General features: G+C 44.7%; 1 protein-coding gene across 1 annotated transcript in view; it reads right to left on the minus strand.

The window, feature by feature from the left end:
• Positions 1 to 16,975, minus strand: part of LOC124591186 (ATP-binding cassette sub-family C member 4-like) — a 384,591-nt gene that overhangs the window by 275,228 nt on the left and 92,388 nt on the right. Inside the window, exon 4 of the mRNA XM_047131714.1 lies at positions 8,930 to 9,134. Within this exon, the coding sequence (XP_046987670.1) occupies positions 8,930 to 9,134 (205 nt within the window). The remainder of the gene's footprint in view (positions 1 to 8,929; positions 9,135 to 16,975) is intronic.

The raw sequence follows: 16,975 nt of genomic DNA on the forward strand, positions 1-16,975 counted from the left end.
CCACCGCCCCCACATCAACCATGGACCTTGCCGTTGGTGGGGAGGCTTGCGTGCCTCAGCGATACAGATAGCCGTACCGTAGGTGCAATGACAACGGAGGGGTATCTGTTGAGAGGCCAGACAAACGTGTGGTTCCTGAAGAGGGGCAGCAGCCTTTTCAGTAGTTGCAAGGGCAACAGTCTGGATGATTGACTAATCTAGCCTTGTAACACTAACCAAAACGGCCTTGCTGTGCTGGTACTGCGAACGGCTGAAAGCAAGGGGAAACTACGGCCGTAATTTTTGCCGAGGGCATGCAGCTTTACTGTATGGTTAAATGATGATGGCGTCCTCTTGGGTAAAATATTCCGGAGGTAAAATAGTCCCCCTTTCGGATCTCCGGGCCGGGACTACTCAAGAGGATGTCGTTATCAGGAAAAAGAAAACTGGCGTTCTACGGATCGGAGCATGGAATGTCAGATCCCTTAATCGGGCAGGTAGGTTGGAAAATTTAAAAAGGGAAATGGATAGGTTAAAGTTAGATATAGTGGGAATTAGTGAAGTTCGGCGGCAGGAGGAACAAGACTTCTGGTCAGGTGACTACAGGGTTATAAACACAAAATCAAATAGGGGTAATGCAGGAGTAGGTTTAATAATCAATCGGAAAATAGGAATGCGGGTAAGCTACTACAAACAGCATAGTGAGCGCATTATTGTGGCAAAGATAGACATGAAGCACACGCTTCTACAGTAGTAAAAGTTTATATGCCGACTAGCTACGCAGATGAAGAAGAAATTGAAGAAATGTATGATGAAATAAAAGAAATTATTCAGATAGTGAAGGGTGACAAAAATTTAATAGTCATGGGTAACTGGAATTCGGTAGTAGGAAAAGGAAAAGAAGGAAATGTAGTAGGTGAATATGGATTGGGGCTAAGAAATGAAAGAGGAAGCAGCCTGGTAGAATTCTGCACAGAGCATAAGATAATCATATCTAACACTTGGTTCAAGAATCATAAAAGAAGGTTGTATACATGGAAGAATCCTGGAGATACTAAAAGGTATCGGATAGATTATATAATGGTAAGACAGAGATTTAGGAACCAGGTTTTAAATTGTAAGACATTTCCAGGGGCAGATGTGGACTCTGACCACAATCTATTGGTTATGATCTGTAGATTAAAACTGAAGAAACTGCAAAAAGGTGGGAATTTAAAGAGATGGGACCTGGATAAACTGACTAAACCAGAGGTTGTACAGAGTTTCAGGGAGAGCATAAGGGAACAATTGACAGTAATGGGAGAAAGAAATACAGTAGAAGAAGAATGGGTAGCTCTGAGGGATGAAGTAATGAAGGCAGCAGACGATCAAGTAGGGAAAAGACGAGGGCTAGTAGAAATCCCTGGGTAACAGAAGATATATTGAATTTAATTGATGAAAGGAGAAAATATAAAAATGCAGTAAATGAATCAGGCAAAAAGGAATACAAACGTCTCAAAAATAAGATCGACAGGAAGTGCAAAATTGCTAAGCAGTGATGGCTAGAGGACAAATGTAAGGATGTAGAGGCTTATCTCACTAGGGGTAAGATAGATACTGCCTACAGGAAAATTAAAGAGACCTTTGGAGATAGAGAACCACCTGCATGATAACAAGAGCTCAGATGGAAACCCAGTTCTAAGCAAAGAAGGGAAAGCAGAAAGGTGGAAGGAGTATATAGAGGGTCTATACAAGGGTGATGTACTTGAGGACAATATTATGGAAATGGAAGAGGATGTAGATGAAGATGAAATGGGAGATACGATACTGCGTGAAGAGTTTGACAGAGCACTGAAAGACCTGAGTCGAAACAAGGCTCCCGGTGTAGACAACATTCCATTAGAACTACTGACGGCCTTGGGAGAGCCAGTCCTGACAAAACTCTACCATCTGGTGAGTAAGATGTATGAAACAGGCGAAATACCCTCAGACTTCAAGAAGAAGACTTCAATCTCAAAGAAAGCAGGTGTTGACAGATGTGAAAACTACCGAACTATCAGTTCAATAAGTCACGGCTGCAAAATACTAACGCGAATTCTTAACAGACGAATGGAAAAACTAGTAGAAGCCAACCTCGGGGAAGATCAGTTTGGATTCCGTAGAAATGTTGGAACACGTGAGGCAATACTGACCCTACGACTTATCTTAGAAACTAGATTAAGGAATGGCAAACCTACGTTTCTAACATTTGTAGACTTAGAGAAAGCTTTTGACAATATTGACTGGAATACTCTCTTTCAAATTCTGAAGGTGGCAGGGGTAAAATACAAGGAGCGAAAGGCTATTTACCATTTGTACAGAAACCAGATGGCAGTTATAAGAGTCGAGGGACATGAAAGGGAAGCAGTGGTTGGGAAGGGAGTGAGACAGGGTTGTAGTCTCTCCCCGATGTTATTCAATCTGTGTATTGAGCAAGCAGTGAATGAAAGAAAAGAAAAATTCGGAGTAGGTATTAAAATCCAAGGAGAAGAAATAAAAACTTTAAGGTTCGCCGATGACATTGTAATTCTGTCAGAGACAGCAAAGGACTTGGAAGAGCAGATGAACGGAATGGATAGTGTCTTGAAAGGAGGATATAAGATAAACATCAACAAAAGCAAAACGAGGATAATGGAATGTAGTCGAATTAAGTCGGGTGATGCTGAGGGAATTAGATTAGGAAATGAGACACTTAAAGTAGTAAGGGAGTTTTGCTATTTGGGGAGCAAAATAACTGATGATGGTCGAAGTAGAGAGGATATAAAATGTAGACTGGCAATGGCGAGGAAAGCGTTTCTGTAGAAGAGAAATTTGTTAACATCGAGTATAGATTTAAGCGTCAGGAAATCTTTTCTGAAAGTATTTGTATGGAGTGTAGCCATGTATGGAAGTGAAACATGGATGATAAATAGTTTGGACGAGAATAGAAGCTTTCAAAATGTGGTGCTACAGAAGAATGATGAAAATTAGATGGGTAGATCACGTAACTAATGAGGAGGTACTGAATAGGATAGGGGAGAAGAGAAGTTTGTGGCACAACTTGACTAGAAGAAGGGATCGGTTGGTAGGACACGTTCTTAGGGATCAAGGGATCACGAATTTAGTATTGGAGGGCAGCGTAGAGGGTAAAAATCGTGGAGGGAGACCAAGAGATGAATACACTAAGCAGATTCAGAAGGATGTAGGTTGCAGTAGGTACTGGGAGATGAAGAGGATTGCACGGGATAGAGTAGCATGGAGAGCTGCATCAAACCAGTCTCAGGACTGAAGACCACAACAACAACAACAACAACAATCTTCCACCGACGGAGACATCCAATGCGCCAATGAAGAATCTGCACGGGATGACATTTACGAGAGCTGCATCGCGCACAAGTAGGAGGAAATCAGACTACACGACCCACCAAGGCGGATCAAGGAAGGTCCGACTTAACACTAGCAAATTCCGGGCGGAAATGCTGACCAGTTATACTGTACGTCACATATACCACCCTCTACGGAATCGCGGCTAAGCTGAGTAATAACAGTATCAGTTTAGAAGCCATGGGACCTTGCAAGTCACCAGTTCTCGAAGTCTGAAGTCAATTTTGGAGAGAAGAGTGCGTAATCGTTATCACCCTCATCACGTTACCTGAACTAGCCACTGGTATAGGATTTCCTTGAAAACTATGCAGGGCCTATATTTATGCATTCAGAGACGACTGGAAGCTGTTTTGAATGCCAACGGTTTTCCTGCACCGTATTATGTATGATAATGTGCTGTGTTTTTGGTTTTTCCATATTTTTGCCCAGCCCCAGTACAATTCCGATGTGCCAGGTTCTGTTGTTCGTTTCTATATCTACATCGATATCTACATGGATACTCTGCAAATCACATTTAAGTGTCTGGCAGAGGGTTCATCGAATCATCTTTACATTTCTCTATTGTTCCAATCTCGTATAGCGCGCGGTAAGAACGAACATCTACTTCTTTCCGTACGAGCTCTGATTTCCCTTATTTTATCATGGTGGTCGTTTCTTCCTACGTAGGTCGGTATCAAAAAAATATTTTCACATTCGGAGGTCAAAGTTGGTGACTGGAATTTCGTGAGAAGATTCCGTCGCAACGAAAAACGCCTTTATTTTAATGATGTCCACGCCAAATCCTGTATCACTTCAGTGACTCTCTCTCCCCTATTTCGCGATAATACAAAACGTGACGCTCTTCTTTGAACTTTTTCGATGTACTCTGTCAGTCCTGTCTGGTAAGGATCCCACACCGCGCAGCAGTATTCCAAAAAAGGACGGACAAGCGTAGTGTAGGCAGTCTCCTTAAGATCTGTTACATTTTCTAAGCGTCCTGCCAATAAAACGCAGTCTTTGATTAGCCTTCCCCACACCATTTTCTGTGTGTTCCTTCCAATTTAAGTTCTTCGTAATTGTAATTCCTAGGTATTTAGTTAAATTTAAGGTCTGTAGATTTGACTGATTTATCCTGGCACCGAAGTTGAAAGGATTCCGTTTAGCACTCGTGTGGATGACCTCATACTTCTCATTATTTAGGGTCAATTGCTAATTTTCGCACCGTACAGATACCTTTCCTACATCGTTTTACAATTTGTTTTGATCTGATGACTTTATAGTCGATAAACGACAGCGTCATCTGCAAACAAGCTAAGAAGGCTGCTCAGATTGTCTCCAAAATCGTTTATATAGATAAGGAACAGCAAAGGTCCTATAACATCATCCTGTGGAACGCCAGAAATCGCTTCTGTCTGACTCGATGACTTTCCGTCAGTTGCTACGAACTGTGATCTCTCTGACAGCAAATCACGAATCCAGTCACATAACTGAGACGATATTCCATAAGCACACAATTTCACTACAAGCCACGTGTGTAGTACAGTGTCAAAAGCCTTCCGGAAAGCCAGAAATACAGAAACAATCTAAAATCCCTTGTCAATAGCACTCAGCACTTCATGCGAGTAAGCAAGACGTTTCTTACGAACACTTAAAGTCGTGTCGAACGAGGATGTCCAGCATACTGTTACGGATTGCTTCATTCAGCATGTCAAGATGTTACACTAAACGGTATCTGCAACCTGCTGCATCGGCAGAATGATTGCGTTAATGCTCACGGTGATTTTGCCTGAACGGCATACCAATTCTGAACCGTATGGCCATCGGGTGGAAACTTTTTGACCGCCACTTGTATTAAACAGTTACTGATTATCGCCGAGATGGCGAGTCCCATTAAAATCAGGCCTTTGTAGGAAGTTGAATGTTTGCACGAGCCGCAATACGCTTCCAGGGTGCTGTTGGCCGCTAGGAGACGTCAGTACCTGGCAACTGACGTCCCAGATTACTTCTTCCAGAACTGCTGCAAAAGACATAGTTACAGGGTAATTATTAAGTCGTCGAAACAATTTAATAAATCGGTATAGGGAAACGACTAAATACAACGTGACAACTGATACAGTACAAACTCTATTTTGTGTGTGTGTGTGTGTGTGTGTGTGTGTGTGTGTGTGTTTTGCTGTCGCGTTAGCATGGAAAACTGCCGACAGGGGCGCCGCGAACTGTAGTTGCTGCAAATTATGGAGAAACGGGCAGAGAAACTATTTGTTGCTAGAATTTCCCCGTTGCTAATTGGTGGTGAGTATGTAGCGAGCTTGCCGTGAAAGTTTCGCAAGACGAAACAAGAACACAAGAGCATAGTGAAGTGGTAAAGGAAGTTCGAGGAGGATGGATGAGTGTGCGACGTGAAATGTTCAGGCCGATCGGGCTTGTCAGAACAGACAGTGGATCGTGTGAGGATCGTGATGCTTCAACGTCGACCTGTCGAGCTAGTGCAGAAGTCAACATCTCTCAGCCAGCAGTGTGGAAAATCCTTCGTAAGCGATTAAGAGTGAAAACATACAATTATAGAGTACAAATATGCCGAAATGTCTCGAAAATTGTGGCTTCGCAGGCAAATTAATCTTCGGTGACGAAGCCATTTGTCGCCCTCTGGGGTAGTTCAGTAGACACAACACACATTCTGGAGGCAGAGGATTGATATGCAACTGTCGAACGGGATTCCGAGAAAGTTAACGCGTTCTGAGGCGTGTCCAAAAAGACAATCTATGGACTTTTCTTATTTGCTGAGGCAACTGTCAATGGCATCACTTAAACTAGACATGCTACAATTGTGGCTCATACCACGACTTGAAAACTGATAGCTGGGATTTCAGCTTTCAAATAGATGACGCTCGTCAGTATTTCCACGATTGTGTGTAAGATTATGTCAATGAGACGCTATCATGTCGCCGGATAAGCCGCGATGCGGCCGCTGACCTGGCGCTACTCGAATGGACCCTACGGTAGCCGGACTTGACGCTTTGGGTTTTTTTGCGTTACATCAAGGATAGAGTTTATATTCCACTACTACCGCAGATCTTCGACGACTTGTGGCACTTCATTGCAGCAACTGTTCTTACCACCACTCCTGAAGTGCTGGGCCGGATGCTGGACCACTGATTAAATGTGTGCCGCATGACAAAGGCTGGACGCATAGAACACTTATAACTACTGTAAAAGAAAAGCTTTGTGAGTTTTTTCCACGTATTCCATCATTTGTTACGTTGTATTTGGCCATTTATCTGTACTGTAATTCTTTTTAATGTTTCGTGAACTTTATAAATACCCTGAGTGTCACTGCAAGCTGTCGACTGTTTTCTTTGGAAGCCGAAGTTTTAAACAGCGGCCAAAACAAGCAGCGAATCTCACTTTTTGAAAGAAGTCTACAGGTGTTTCCGCCACAACTATAGCAAGCTCGGGCAATATGCTCCAATAGTGTAGATGCCATATTGTTCAGTATTTCGGAGTTCTGAAGCTTCAGATGATCAGAGACGACTCCCGGTTTCAACGAGCCTATCATGTAAGCAATTATTTGCTTGCCCGCCATAACAACTTAATTAAAAATACTCCGCAAGTTCAACTGCAACTGAACATCGAAGTCACCCATGCTGTCGCTCAGGTAGTGCTGAAAGTTCTGCTACCAGCGCAGCATCATTTGATATAATCTATTTCTCGCTCGTATTCATTTTCTCGTACATTTCAGTTTTTACTGCGTGTGATTTTTCTCCTCTTGATCGAGCAGCTACAACCGGTCGAATAACCTGAAAAAGTTGAACAGCTTAATAACGCATTGCCACTCACGTTAATAAAGTGAGATTATTGTATCTATCAGAGGATTTCATTCGATATATCTGTTTCTTTGAGTCGAACTACGTTTCTAGTTCTTCTCGCTTGTACTTAAATTGTAATAGCAGCTTGACTATAATGTGGTTGATCAAGTGAGAGGACAAGCTGAAATACGATTGGATTTCAAAAAGTAAATTACACATTATTATGGCAGGCTAAGTGACTTTTACTGAATGCTGCACCACACTTTAAAGTTACACAGATATACCGGGTGATCCAAAAGTCAGTATAAATTTGAAAACTTAATAAACCACGGAATAATGAAGATAGAGAGGTAAAAATTGACACACATGCTTGGAATGACGTGGGGTTTTATTAGAACCAAAAAAACACCCCATATTGCTAGACGCGTGAAAGATCTCTTGCGCCCGTCGTTTGGTGATGATCGTGTGCTCAGCCCCCACTTTCGTCATGCTTGGCCTCCCAGGTCCCCAGACCCCAGTCTGTGTGATTATTGGCTTTGGGGTTACCTGAAGTCGCAAGTGTATCGTGATCGACCGACATCTCTAGGGATGCTGAAAGACAACATCCGACGCCAATGCCTCCGGACATGCTTTACAATGCTGTTCACAACATTATTCCTCGACTTCAGCTATTTTTGAGGAATGATAGTGGACATATGAAGCATTTCCTGTAAAGAACATCATCTTTGCTTTGTCTTACTTTGTTATACTAATTATTGCTATTCTGATCAGACATATCTGTCGGACATTTTTTGAACTTTTGTATTTTTTTGATTCTAATAAAACCCCATGTCATTCCAAGCATGTGTGTCAATTTGTACCTCTCTATCTACATTATTCCGTGATTTATTCAGTTTTCAAATTTATACTGACTTTTTGATCACCTGGTACAGCACTATTTTTCAGCATAGTCACCAAGTCTCTGCCAATAATGGTCGGAACATTCTATCAATCGTTCAATTTCTAGACGATAGAAATCCGCTCCTTAGTCTCGGAGCCATTCGAGATCCTTAGAGTGAAAGACCGCATAGTTGGAAATTTTTTTGCTCTCAGATGTTCTTTCAGCTTGCTGTAAAGACGGGAATCGCATTTATCAACATCACCTATGTCAGGTCTCGGTTGTACTGTTGGCACAATTCCACTTGTGCTGAATCGTTGCATTCGGTCCATACACCACCAAAATTCCACGGTGAATCCGTGTGGAATGTAGACCTTTTGTCCACAAGCACCGTACTGTCCCGCATACTTCAGCCTTAGAGGTAGCTTCCAGTTGCCGCGCCATTTAACTCGCACATTATAATACACTCGTTATTAGTACCACAGCACAACTGTGTCAGCAGGAAACCCGGAAATCTACCGTCTTCTGACAATGCGCCATCTTGTTGCGCAATGGTCTTAGCGTGGGACGACATGTGGAAGACCCTAGTTACATCTGCAAGCACGAGAGGAAGCTGACCTCTGTTCCACGATCACAACAGAAAGCTGTAGGGCAGCTTTCTGTTTTAGCAAGAGCAAGCGGCGCTAGAGGAGTGTTTTACAAAACTGTTAATAAGATATTTTTCTCCCAGCATTAGCTACAAGGGAATTTCACCATTTTGGTTTGTCACAGATGTTTCTCTTGCCGGTAGGGATTATAGACGGTCGGTGCAGAAAAGAAGCAATCGACGGCTTCCCAGAGCAAACTGATCTCACAGATGGTTTTATTTACAACCGCTGCCGCAGCGAAGAGGAAGCAGAGGGCTCACCTTGCGGTAGATGAGGCTGCAGCAGGCGACGCGGACGCGCATGCCGACGAGCTGCGCCTCCTTGGAGTTGTGGTGCCAGCAGAAGATGCGCACCAGCACGTTGGCCACCAGCGCCGCCGCGAAGCCGTATTCCTCGGCCACCGGCGGCCGCGCGCCCGGCGAGAACACCTTCACCACGCGGCCCACCAGCAGCGGCTGCGTCGACCTGCGGCACACAGGCAGCCACACCACAGTGTAGGCAGCGTCTCAGCACGCCGGTCACACCCTCTCTCAGATATCACCATTGTTTACAGAAGATCCATCGTCTCCAGTCCGACCAGCCACTTGGATTAAGTAACATCCTAACTATGTCTGATTCATTATGTGTCCTACGAGCAGCAAATACACCATCAAGAATGGGTGATAACAACATTTATCTGTTGAAAGTAATGGAGAAGGTGTAGCATCACAAACACAGAAAGCTTCCCTTAAATGATCGTTTCATTTGATAAGTTTTAAGGTTTTGCATCACCTCGGTTCCGAGGGTTCCATAACCTATACAGACAATTGGAATAGAGATCAACATAAAAATCATTTCCGCCCTCATTATTGCTCATGAGAACCACACATTGCATGCTGTACCACCACACAGCGAGACCTTCAGAGGTGGTGGTCCAGATTGCTGTACACACCGGTACCTCTAATACCCAGTAGCACGTCCTCTTGCATTGATACGTGCCTGTATCCGTCGGGGCATACTAACCACAAGTTCATCGAGGCACTGGTGGTCCAGATTGCCCCACTCCTCAACGACCATTCGGTGTAGATTCCACAGAGTGGTTGTTGGGTCACGTCGTCCATAAACAGCCCTTTTCATTCTATCCCAGGCATGTTCGATAGGGTTCATGTCTGCAGAACATGCTGGCCACTCTAGTCGAGCGATGTCGTTATCCTGAAGGAAGTCATTCACAAGATGTGCACGATGGGGGCGCGAATTGTCGTCCATGAAGATGAACGGCTCGCCAATATGGTGCCGATATGGTTGTACTATCGGTCGGAGGATGGCATTCACGTATCGCACAGCCATTACGGTGCATTCCATGACGACCAGCGGCGTTCGTCGGCCCCACATAATGCCACTCCAAAACAGAAGGGAACCTCCATCTTGCTGGACTCGCTGGACAGTGTGTCTTAGGCGTTCAGCCTGATCGGGTTGCCTTCAAACACGTCTCCGACGATTTTCTGGTTGAAGGCATATGCTACACTCGAAGGTGAAGAGAATGTGATGCCAATCCTGATCGGTACATTTGTACCACGCTGCGTGGTGTCGTGATTGCAAAGATGGACCTCGCCACGGACGCCGGGAGTGAAGCTGCGCATCGTGCAGCCTATTGCGCACCGTTTGAATCGTAACAGGACGACCTGTGGCTGCACGAAAAGCATTATTCAATATGGTGGCGTGGCGGTCAGGGTTCCTCCGAGCCATAATCAGTAGGTAGCGGTCATCCATTGCAGTAGTAGCCCTTGGGCGGCCTGAGCGAGGCATGCCATCGACAGTTCCTGTCTCTCGGTATTTCCTCAATGTCCGAACAACATCGCCTTGGTTCACTCCGAGACGCCTAGCCATTTCCCTTGTTGAGAGCCCTTCCTGGCACAAAGTAACAATGGGAACGTGATCGAACCGCAGTATTGAACTACAGACAACACGGGCCGTATACCTCCTTCCTGGTGGAACGAGATGCTTAAAATTCTAGTACAAGATCACATGACAGGTGTATTGTGTTGGAGTAGTATTAGCCTGCCTTATGATCCTCTTTTCACAGCGGCCTGTACATCAGGGGCAAATAAATGATTTTCAAGCCTCTGATGTGCAGCCTGACCTGCATGGTAGGTATGTTGTGAGAGTAGTATGGGCCTGCTTTATTCACTGTCTTGGAGGGGCACACATGCCAATGAGCATAGCAGGGTACAGATTGAGATGTATAGAGGAGCAGATGGACAGAGTGAGGGGAAAAGGAAAAATGCAGTGAGAGAGTAGGAGGGGGAGATACTCGAGGGAGGTGGCAGTTTAGAAGGGTGTGAGTAGTTGTATATGGAAGTGGGTGAGGCAGAGATGGAGAGAGAGAGGGGGAGAAGAATATGATAAGGAGGAGGAGGAGGGAGGAACATATGGTGAGAGAAAGGGGATTGAAGAAATAGACAAACAGAAGGGAAGGAGGAGATTAAGAGTGAGTGGTGAGGACCTCAGATGTTAAGTCCCATAGTGCTTGGAGCCATTTTTTTTAATTGATCAAAAGACGAGCAAAACCACCACACAACAACTTTCCAAAAAAAATATGGAGTTTAGTGGTTTCATTTACAACTCACCAAATCCATCTCGTTCTTTAAACATCGCTCATTGTCTACAAGCACTATCAGGAACCCTCTTCTCATCTGTCGCTCATGTACCAGGTGTGTTACATGTTACACTGTACTATTAGCTTCACTTTGATGGCATTTGTCTTTAATTGTTTAGTTAAAATCCACAAGACAGTGGCCAATGAAAAGCATTCGTTGCTCAGTGTGAAAGCAGCTTCTTCGTTTAAAGCACGCTTCCATCACGGACAATTGGTGCCAATCAAATCCCATTTCAACAGTTCCTCCAGCGCCCAGGGAGTGACTGCAGGCGCTGGCGCCAACGTTGTTAGAGGGTTGGTAACATCCACACTTAGGCGGTCTCCTGAACGTGAGGCTAATTAGGGGAAATGCCTGGATGTAAAGCCTTTCTGGGGAGGTGCTGATGCGGACCTTCCTCGTGTGGGTAGGACGTAGGTAGAGAGCCCTCTGGGGTAACTGGAATTTTAGTGTATATGTTGCAAATAGTCTGGATATTCGTTTTGACATGTGATCTTGTACTAGAATTTTCAGTACCTTTTTTGCGGATTACTTTGTCAAAAACTTTCTCACAGTTTACAAAGGCAATGAGCGTTTCAGTGTTAAACTGTGCTTCGATCAGGTCTCACACTGTTTCCGTGAATCATATACTATAATACTGAACAAGCGGAGTAAATATAACATAAAATTCAAAAAACCTAACTACGCGAAAGCATCGACTGTAAATTCTACCATTACAATTGTTATTGCTGTGGTGGAAGACGACATTAATTGGCCTGATACCAGTCGAGATGAGAAAGGATTATTGTAACAATGACACTGCTAGTATTACATCAAAATAGTGGAGCAAGGATACAACGGTTGAATTAGGTTAACGGCAGTATACTTATAAATTGTCGCCCGATTCTGAAAATTCCATTCGTTTTCGCGTTCTTATCAACGTATAATAGTCCACTTCTTTATTAAAATGACTGCAGAAAGAAGCATTCGATAAATAAATTATTACATTAAAAGGTAAGGATCAAGATGATGCAGCAAGTTAAAATGGAGTGTATCCGTCAAATATACAGCATTGGAAGTTTCGGCAGCAACATTTACCTCGGAATAAAGTTGCTGTTTCGTAGACCAGAGATTACGAGCATGGGTGAGAGTTTTATACGTGCAGTTAGAGTGTGTCTGCTCTCGCTAACGTTTACTGAACAACACAAGTGTGATATTTGTGCTTACGATCACATAAGGATGTGCCAAATTAACAAAGTATACTGACTTAATTACTATGTCGTCGAATACCAAATAAAGAAATGGAGGGACGGGGGACTTGCCATTTTCTGGTAATAAGGAATAATATTAAACGTCGCAAACTGGTTCAGAAAGTAATTAGGAAATATTTGGGCCAAACAAGGTGCCAAGAGCCGTATGTAAGTGATTCGTCACCACTTTATATTTCAAATCGGATGTGACAATAATCGTCATGATATCCTCGCAACAAACGGCACCATCTCTGCTCGTGGGAAATGTAGGCAAATGTATGCGAAAGATTCGGTTTCGCCAGGTTTATCAGTAGTGCACCTAGAAATTTCATTACATAGGAAACCGACAATAAATATTTTAAATACAGCAACGTAACTACTGTTACCAACTTTTTCTTCTTAGGAACGAATTTTGGATTAAGTTAATTTCAAAATGATTAAAAATCTATTAAATAGCACGAGATTTTCCCGATTGTTTCCATAGTACTTAAGTACATGGCGTTGCCCGGATATGTATTTATTCCAGTCTTCTATTAGTCCACCTTCTCCTTCACACCCGTTCTGTCCACCTCCTCCACCCCACCCCCACCACTCTCTGTCCATCTGCTCCTGCTCCTCTTCCTGTCCATCTTCTCCTCTCGCTCTCTCTGTCTATCTGCTCCCCCCCTTCAGTTCACCTGCCCCTACCCCTGTGTCCATCCACTTCTCCCCCCACCCTGTTCGTCTCGTCCTCTTTCCTTTTTCTGTCCCGCTCCAACTTTTCCCTTTCTCTGTCCATTTCCTCCTCTCCCTTACTCTGCTCATCTCATTTTTCCCCTCTTTCTGCCCATCTCTTCCTCCCCTTGCTTCTGTGCATCCCTTCCTCTTCCCTTTCTCTCCCCTCATCTCGCCACTCTCTGTCCATTTCCCCCTTTCCTTCTCTATGTTCATCTCCTACTTCCCCCCCCCCCCCCATCTCCTCCTTCCCCTTCGCTGTCGGTCCATCTTCTCCAACCTCATCTCTCCCCGCGTTATCACACTCACCCCAATAAGAGGCTAGCGGTTCTTACCACCATAGTATTTATTTTCTAGATTGTAACTATCATGTATACCAAATTTGGTTGAAATCGTTACAGGGGGTGTAAGATGAGCTTTTTACCTACGGATTAGCCCGAGTACGGACATCTCAAATATATATCAGATATATTTCACATATATTTAACAGATTTTACACGAATTTATACACATATTTTATCTGTTTCTCTAGCGAATTTCATCCTGCAGTTTCATCTTCACACAGCTCAATGTTTGTGAGGTCGTATCTTCTGAACTATATGCTGTTCAATGAAATAATTTTGCAGATACCACCAGTGGTATATGTGCCTACAGTCTGCGAAATTTACTGTGAATAGAATTAGTAGTAAAGAAGTCGTAAATTAAAATGTCTTGCATGATGAAGTTGTTTTTCACGCATCTCAGTAATTGACGTCATAACTCCTGAACTACATGTCGTACAATGATATGTTTCTATAGATACATTCAGCGACACTTGTGCATACTGTCTGCTAAAACAGTAGTTAATATCATTAATAGCAACGAATTAATAAATTTAAACGTCATGCATGATGCGGCAGATTTTCACGCATCTCAGTGTTTATGACATCACGTCTCCTGAACTATTTGCCGTACAGTGACATACACTCCTGGAAATTGAAATAAGAACACCGTGAATTCATTGTCCCAGGAAGGGGAAACTTTATTGACACATTCCTGGGGTCAGATACATCACATGATCACACTGACAGAACCACAGGCACATAGACACAGGCAACAGAGCATGCACAATGTCGGCACTAGTACAGTGTATATCCACCTTTCGCAGCAATGCAGGCTGCTATTCTCCCATGGAGACGATCGTAGAGATGCTGGATGTAGTCCTGTGGAACGGCTTGCCATGCCATTTCCACCTGGCGCCTCAGTTGGACCAGCGTTCGTGCTGGACGTGCAGACCGCGTGAGACGACGCTTCATCCAGTCCCAAACATGCTCAATGGGGGACAGATCCGGAGATCTTGCTGGCCAGGGTAGTTGACTTACACCTTCTAGAGCACGTTGGGTGGCACGGGATACATGCGGACGTGCATTGTCCTGTTGGAACAGCAAGTTCCCTTGCCGGTCTAGGAATGGTAGAACGATGGGTTCGATGACGGTTTGGATGTACCGTGCACTATTCAGTGTCCCCTCGACGATCACCAGTGGTGTACGGCCAGTGTAGGAGATCGCTCCCCACACCATGATGCCGGGTGTTGGCCCTGTGTGCCTCGGTCGTATGCAGTCCTGATTGTGGCGCTCACCTGCACGGCGCCAAACACGCATACGACCATCATTGGCACCAAGCCAGAAGCGACTCTCATCGCTGAGGACGACACGTCTCCATTCGTCCCTCCATTCACGCCTGTCGCGACACCAGTGGAGGCGGGCTGTACGATGTTGGGGCGTGAGCGGAAGACGGCCTAACGGTGTGCGGGACCGTAGCCCAGCTTCATGGAGACGGTTGCGAATGGTCCTCGCCGATACCCTAGGAGCAACAGTGTCCCTAATTTGCTGGGAAGTGGCGGTGCGGTCCCCTACGGCACTGCGTAGGATCCTACGGTCTTGGCGTGCATCCGTGCGTCGCTGCGGTCCGGTCCCAGGTCGACGGGCACGTGCACCTTCCGCCGACCACTGGCGACAACATCGATGTACTGTGGAGACCTCACGCCCCACGTGTTGAGCAATTCGGCGGTACGTCCACCCGGCCTCCCGCATGCCCACTATACGCCCTCGCTCAAAGTCCGTCAACTGCACATATGGTTGACATCCACGCTGTCGCGGCATGCTACCAGTGTTAAAGACCGCGATGGAGCTCCGTATGCCACGGCAAACTGGCCGACACTGACGGCGGCGGTGCACAAATGCTGCGCAGCTAGCGCCATTCGACGGCCAACACCGCGGTTCCTGTTGTGTCCGCTGTGCCGTGCGTGTGATCATTGCTTGTACAGCCCTCCCGCAGTGCCCGGAGCAAGTATGGTGGGTCTGACACACCGGTGCCAATGTGTTCTTTTTTCCATTTCCAGGAGTGTAATTTGGCTGCTACACTGAGTGGTATATTTGAGTACTGACTGCAAAATTGTCACGAATACTGTTAGTAGAAGAGAAGTAACAAAACTTCATGCTTCATGTGGTAGATTTACTCCATGAACAGCGAAAATGTCGTAAGTGATAAACTTTTTTTCCTTTCATCATTTTGAGGAGGTTTCCAGAGAGTATAAGTTTCGTAAAGGTTTGAAATTATATGTACAATTTGTTGCAAGTCACTAAGTGCTCTTGTTCTCAAATACTGGATGACTAAAGTATGGTCATTCGCGCGTCGCTGGCTACACTACTTTTTCGCCCTCCGTCCCAGCCCTTCGACAGGTAGGTTTTTCTTATCCCTACAGTGATTCTTTCCAGATGGCAGATATGTGTACCAAGTTTGATTGAAATAGGTCCAGTGCAACATACATACATTCACATATACATACCTACATCCATTTTTATAATATGTGTGGATGTACAGGCACTACAGTAATAATCATGCTCAATATAAAACATGTTGTTGTTGTTGTGGTCTTCAGTCCTGAGACTGGTTTGATGCAGTTCTCCATGCTATTTTATCCTGTGCAAGCTTCTTCATCTTCCAGTACCTACTGCAACCTACATCCTTCTGAATCTGCTTAGTGTATTCATCTCTTGGTCTCCCTCTACGATTTTTACCCTCCACGCTGCCCTCCAATGCAAAATTTGTGATCCCTTGATGCCTCAGAACATGTCCTACCAACCGATCCCTTCTTCTAGTCAAGTTGTGGCACAAACTCCTCAAAATTGTTCAAATGACTCTGAGCACTATGGGACTTAAATTCTGAGGTCATCAGTCCCCTAGAAGTTAGATCTACTTAAACCTAACTAACCAAAGGACAGCACACACATCCATGCCCGAGGCAGGATTCGAACCTGCGAACGTAGCGGTCGCGCGGTTCCAGATTGTAGCGCCTAGAACCGCTCGGCCACACCGGCCGGCTTAGTAGATTTGTTGCATCTTCTGAGTGTTCAGCCAATAACACGCAGGCTTTGGTTCGATTGAATAACATCGGGGAGAGGCTACAACCCTGTCTCACTCCCTTCTCAACCACTGCTTCCCTTTCATGCCCCTCGACTGTTATAGCTGTCATCTGGTTTCTGTACAAATTGCAAATAGCCTTACGCTCCCTGTATTTTACCCCTACCACCTTCAGAATTTGAAAGAGAGTATTCCATTCAACATTGTCAAAAGCTTTCTCTAAGTCTACAAATGCTAGAAACGTAGGTTTGCCTTTCCTTAATCTTTCTTCTAAGATAAGTCGTAGGGTCAGTATTGCTTCACGTGTTCCAATATTTCTACGGAATCC

This window comes from Schistocerca americana, chromosome 2, assembly GCF_021461395.2.
Source record: "Schistocerca americana isolate TAMUIC-IGC-003095 chromosome 2, iqSchAmer2.1, whole genome shotgun sequence".
Taxonomy (NCBI): Eukaryota; Metazoa; Arthropoda; class Insecta; order Orthoptera; family Acrididae; genus Schistocerca; species Schistocerca americana.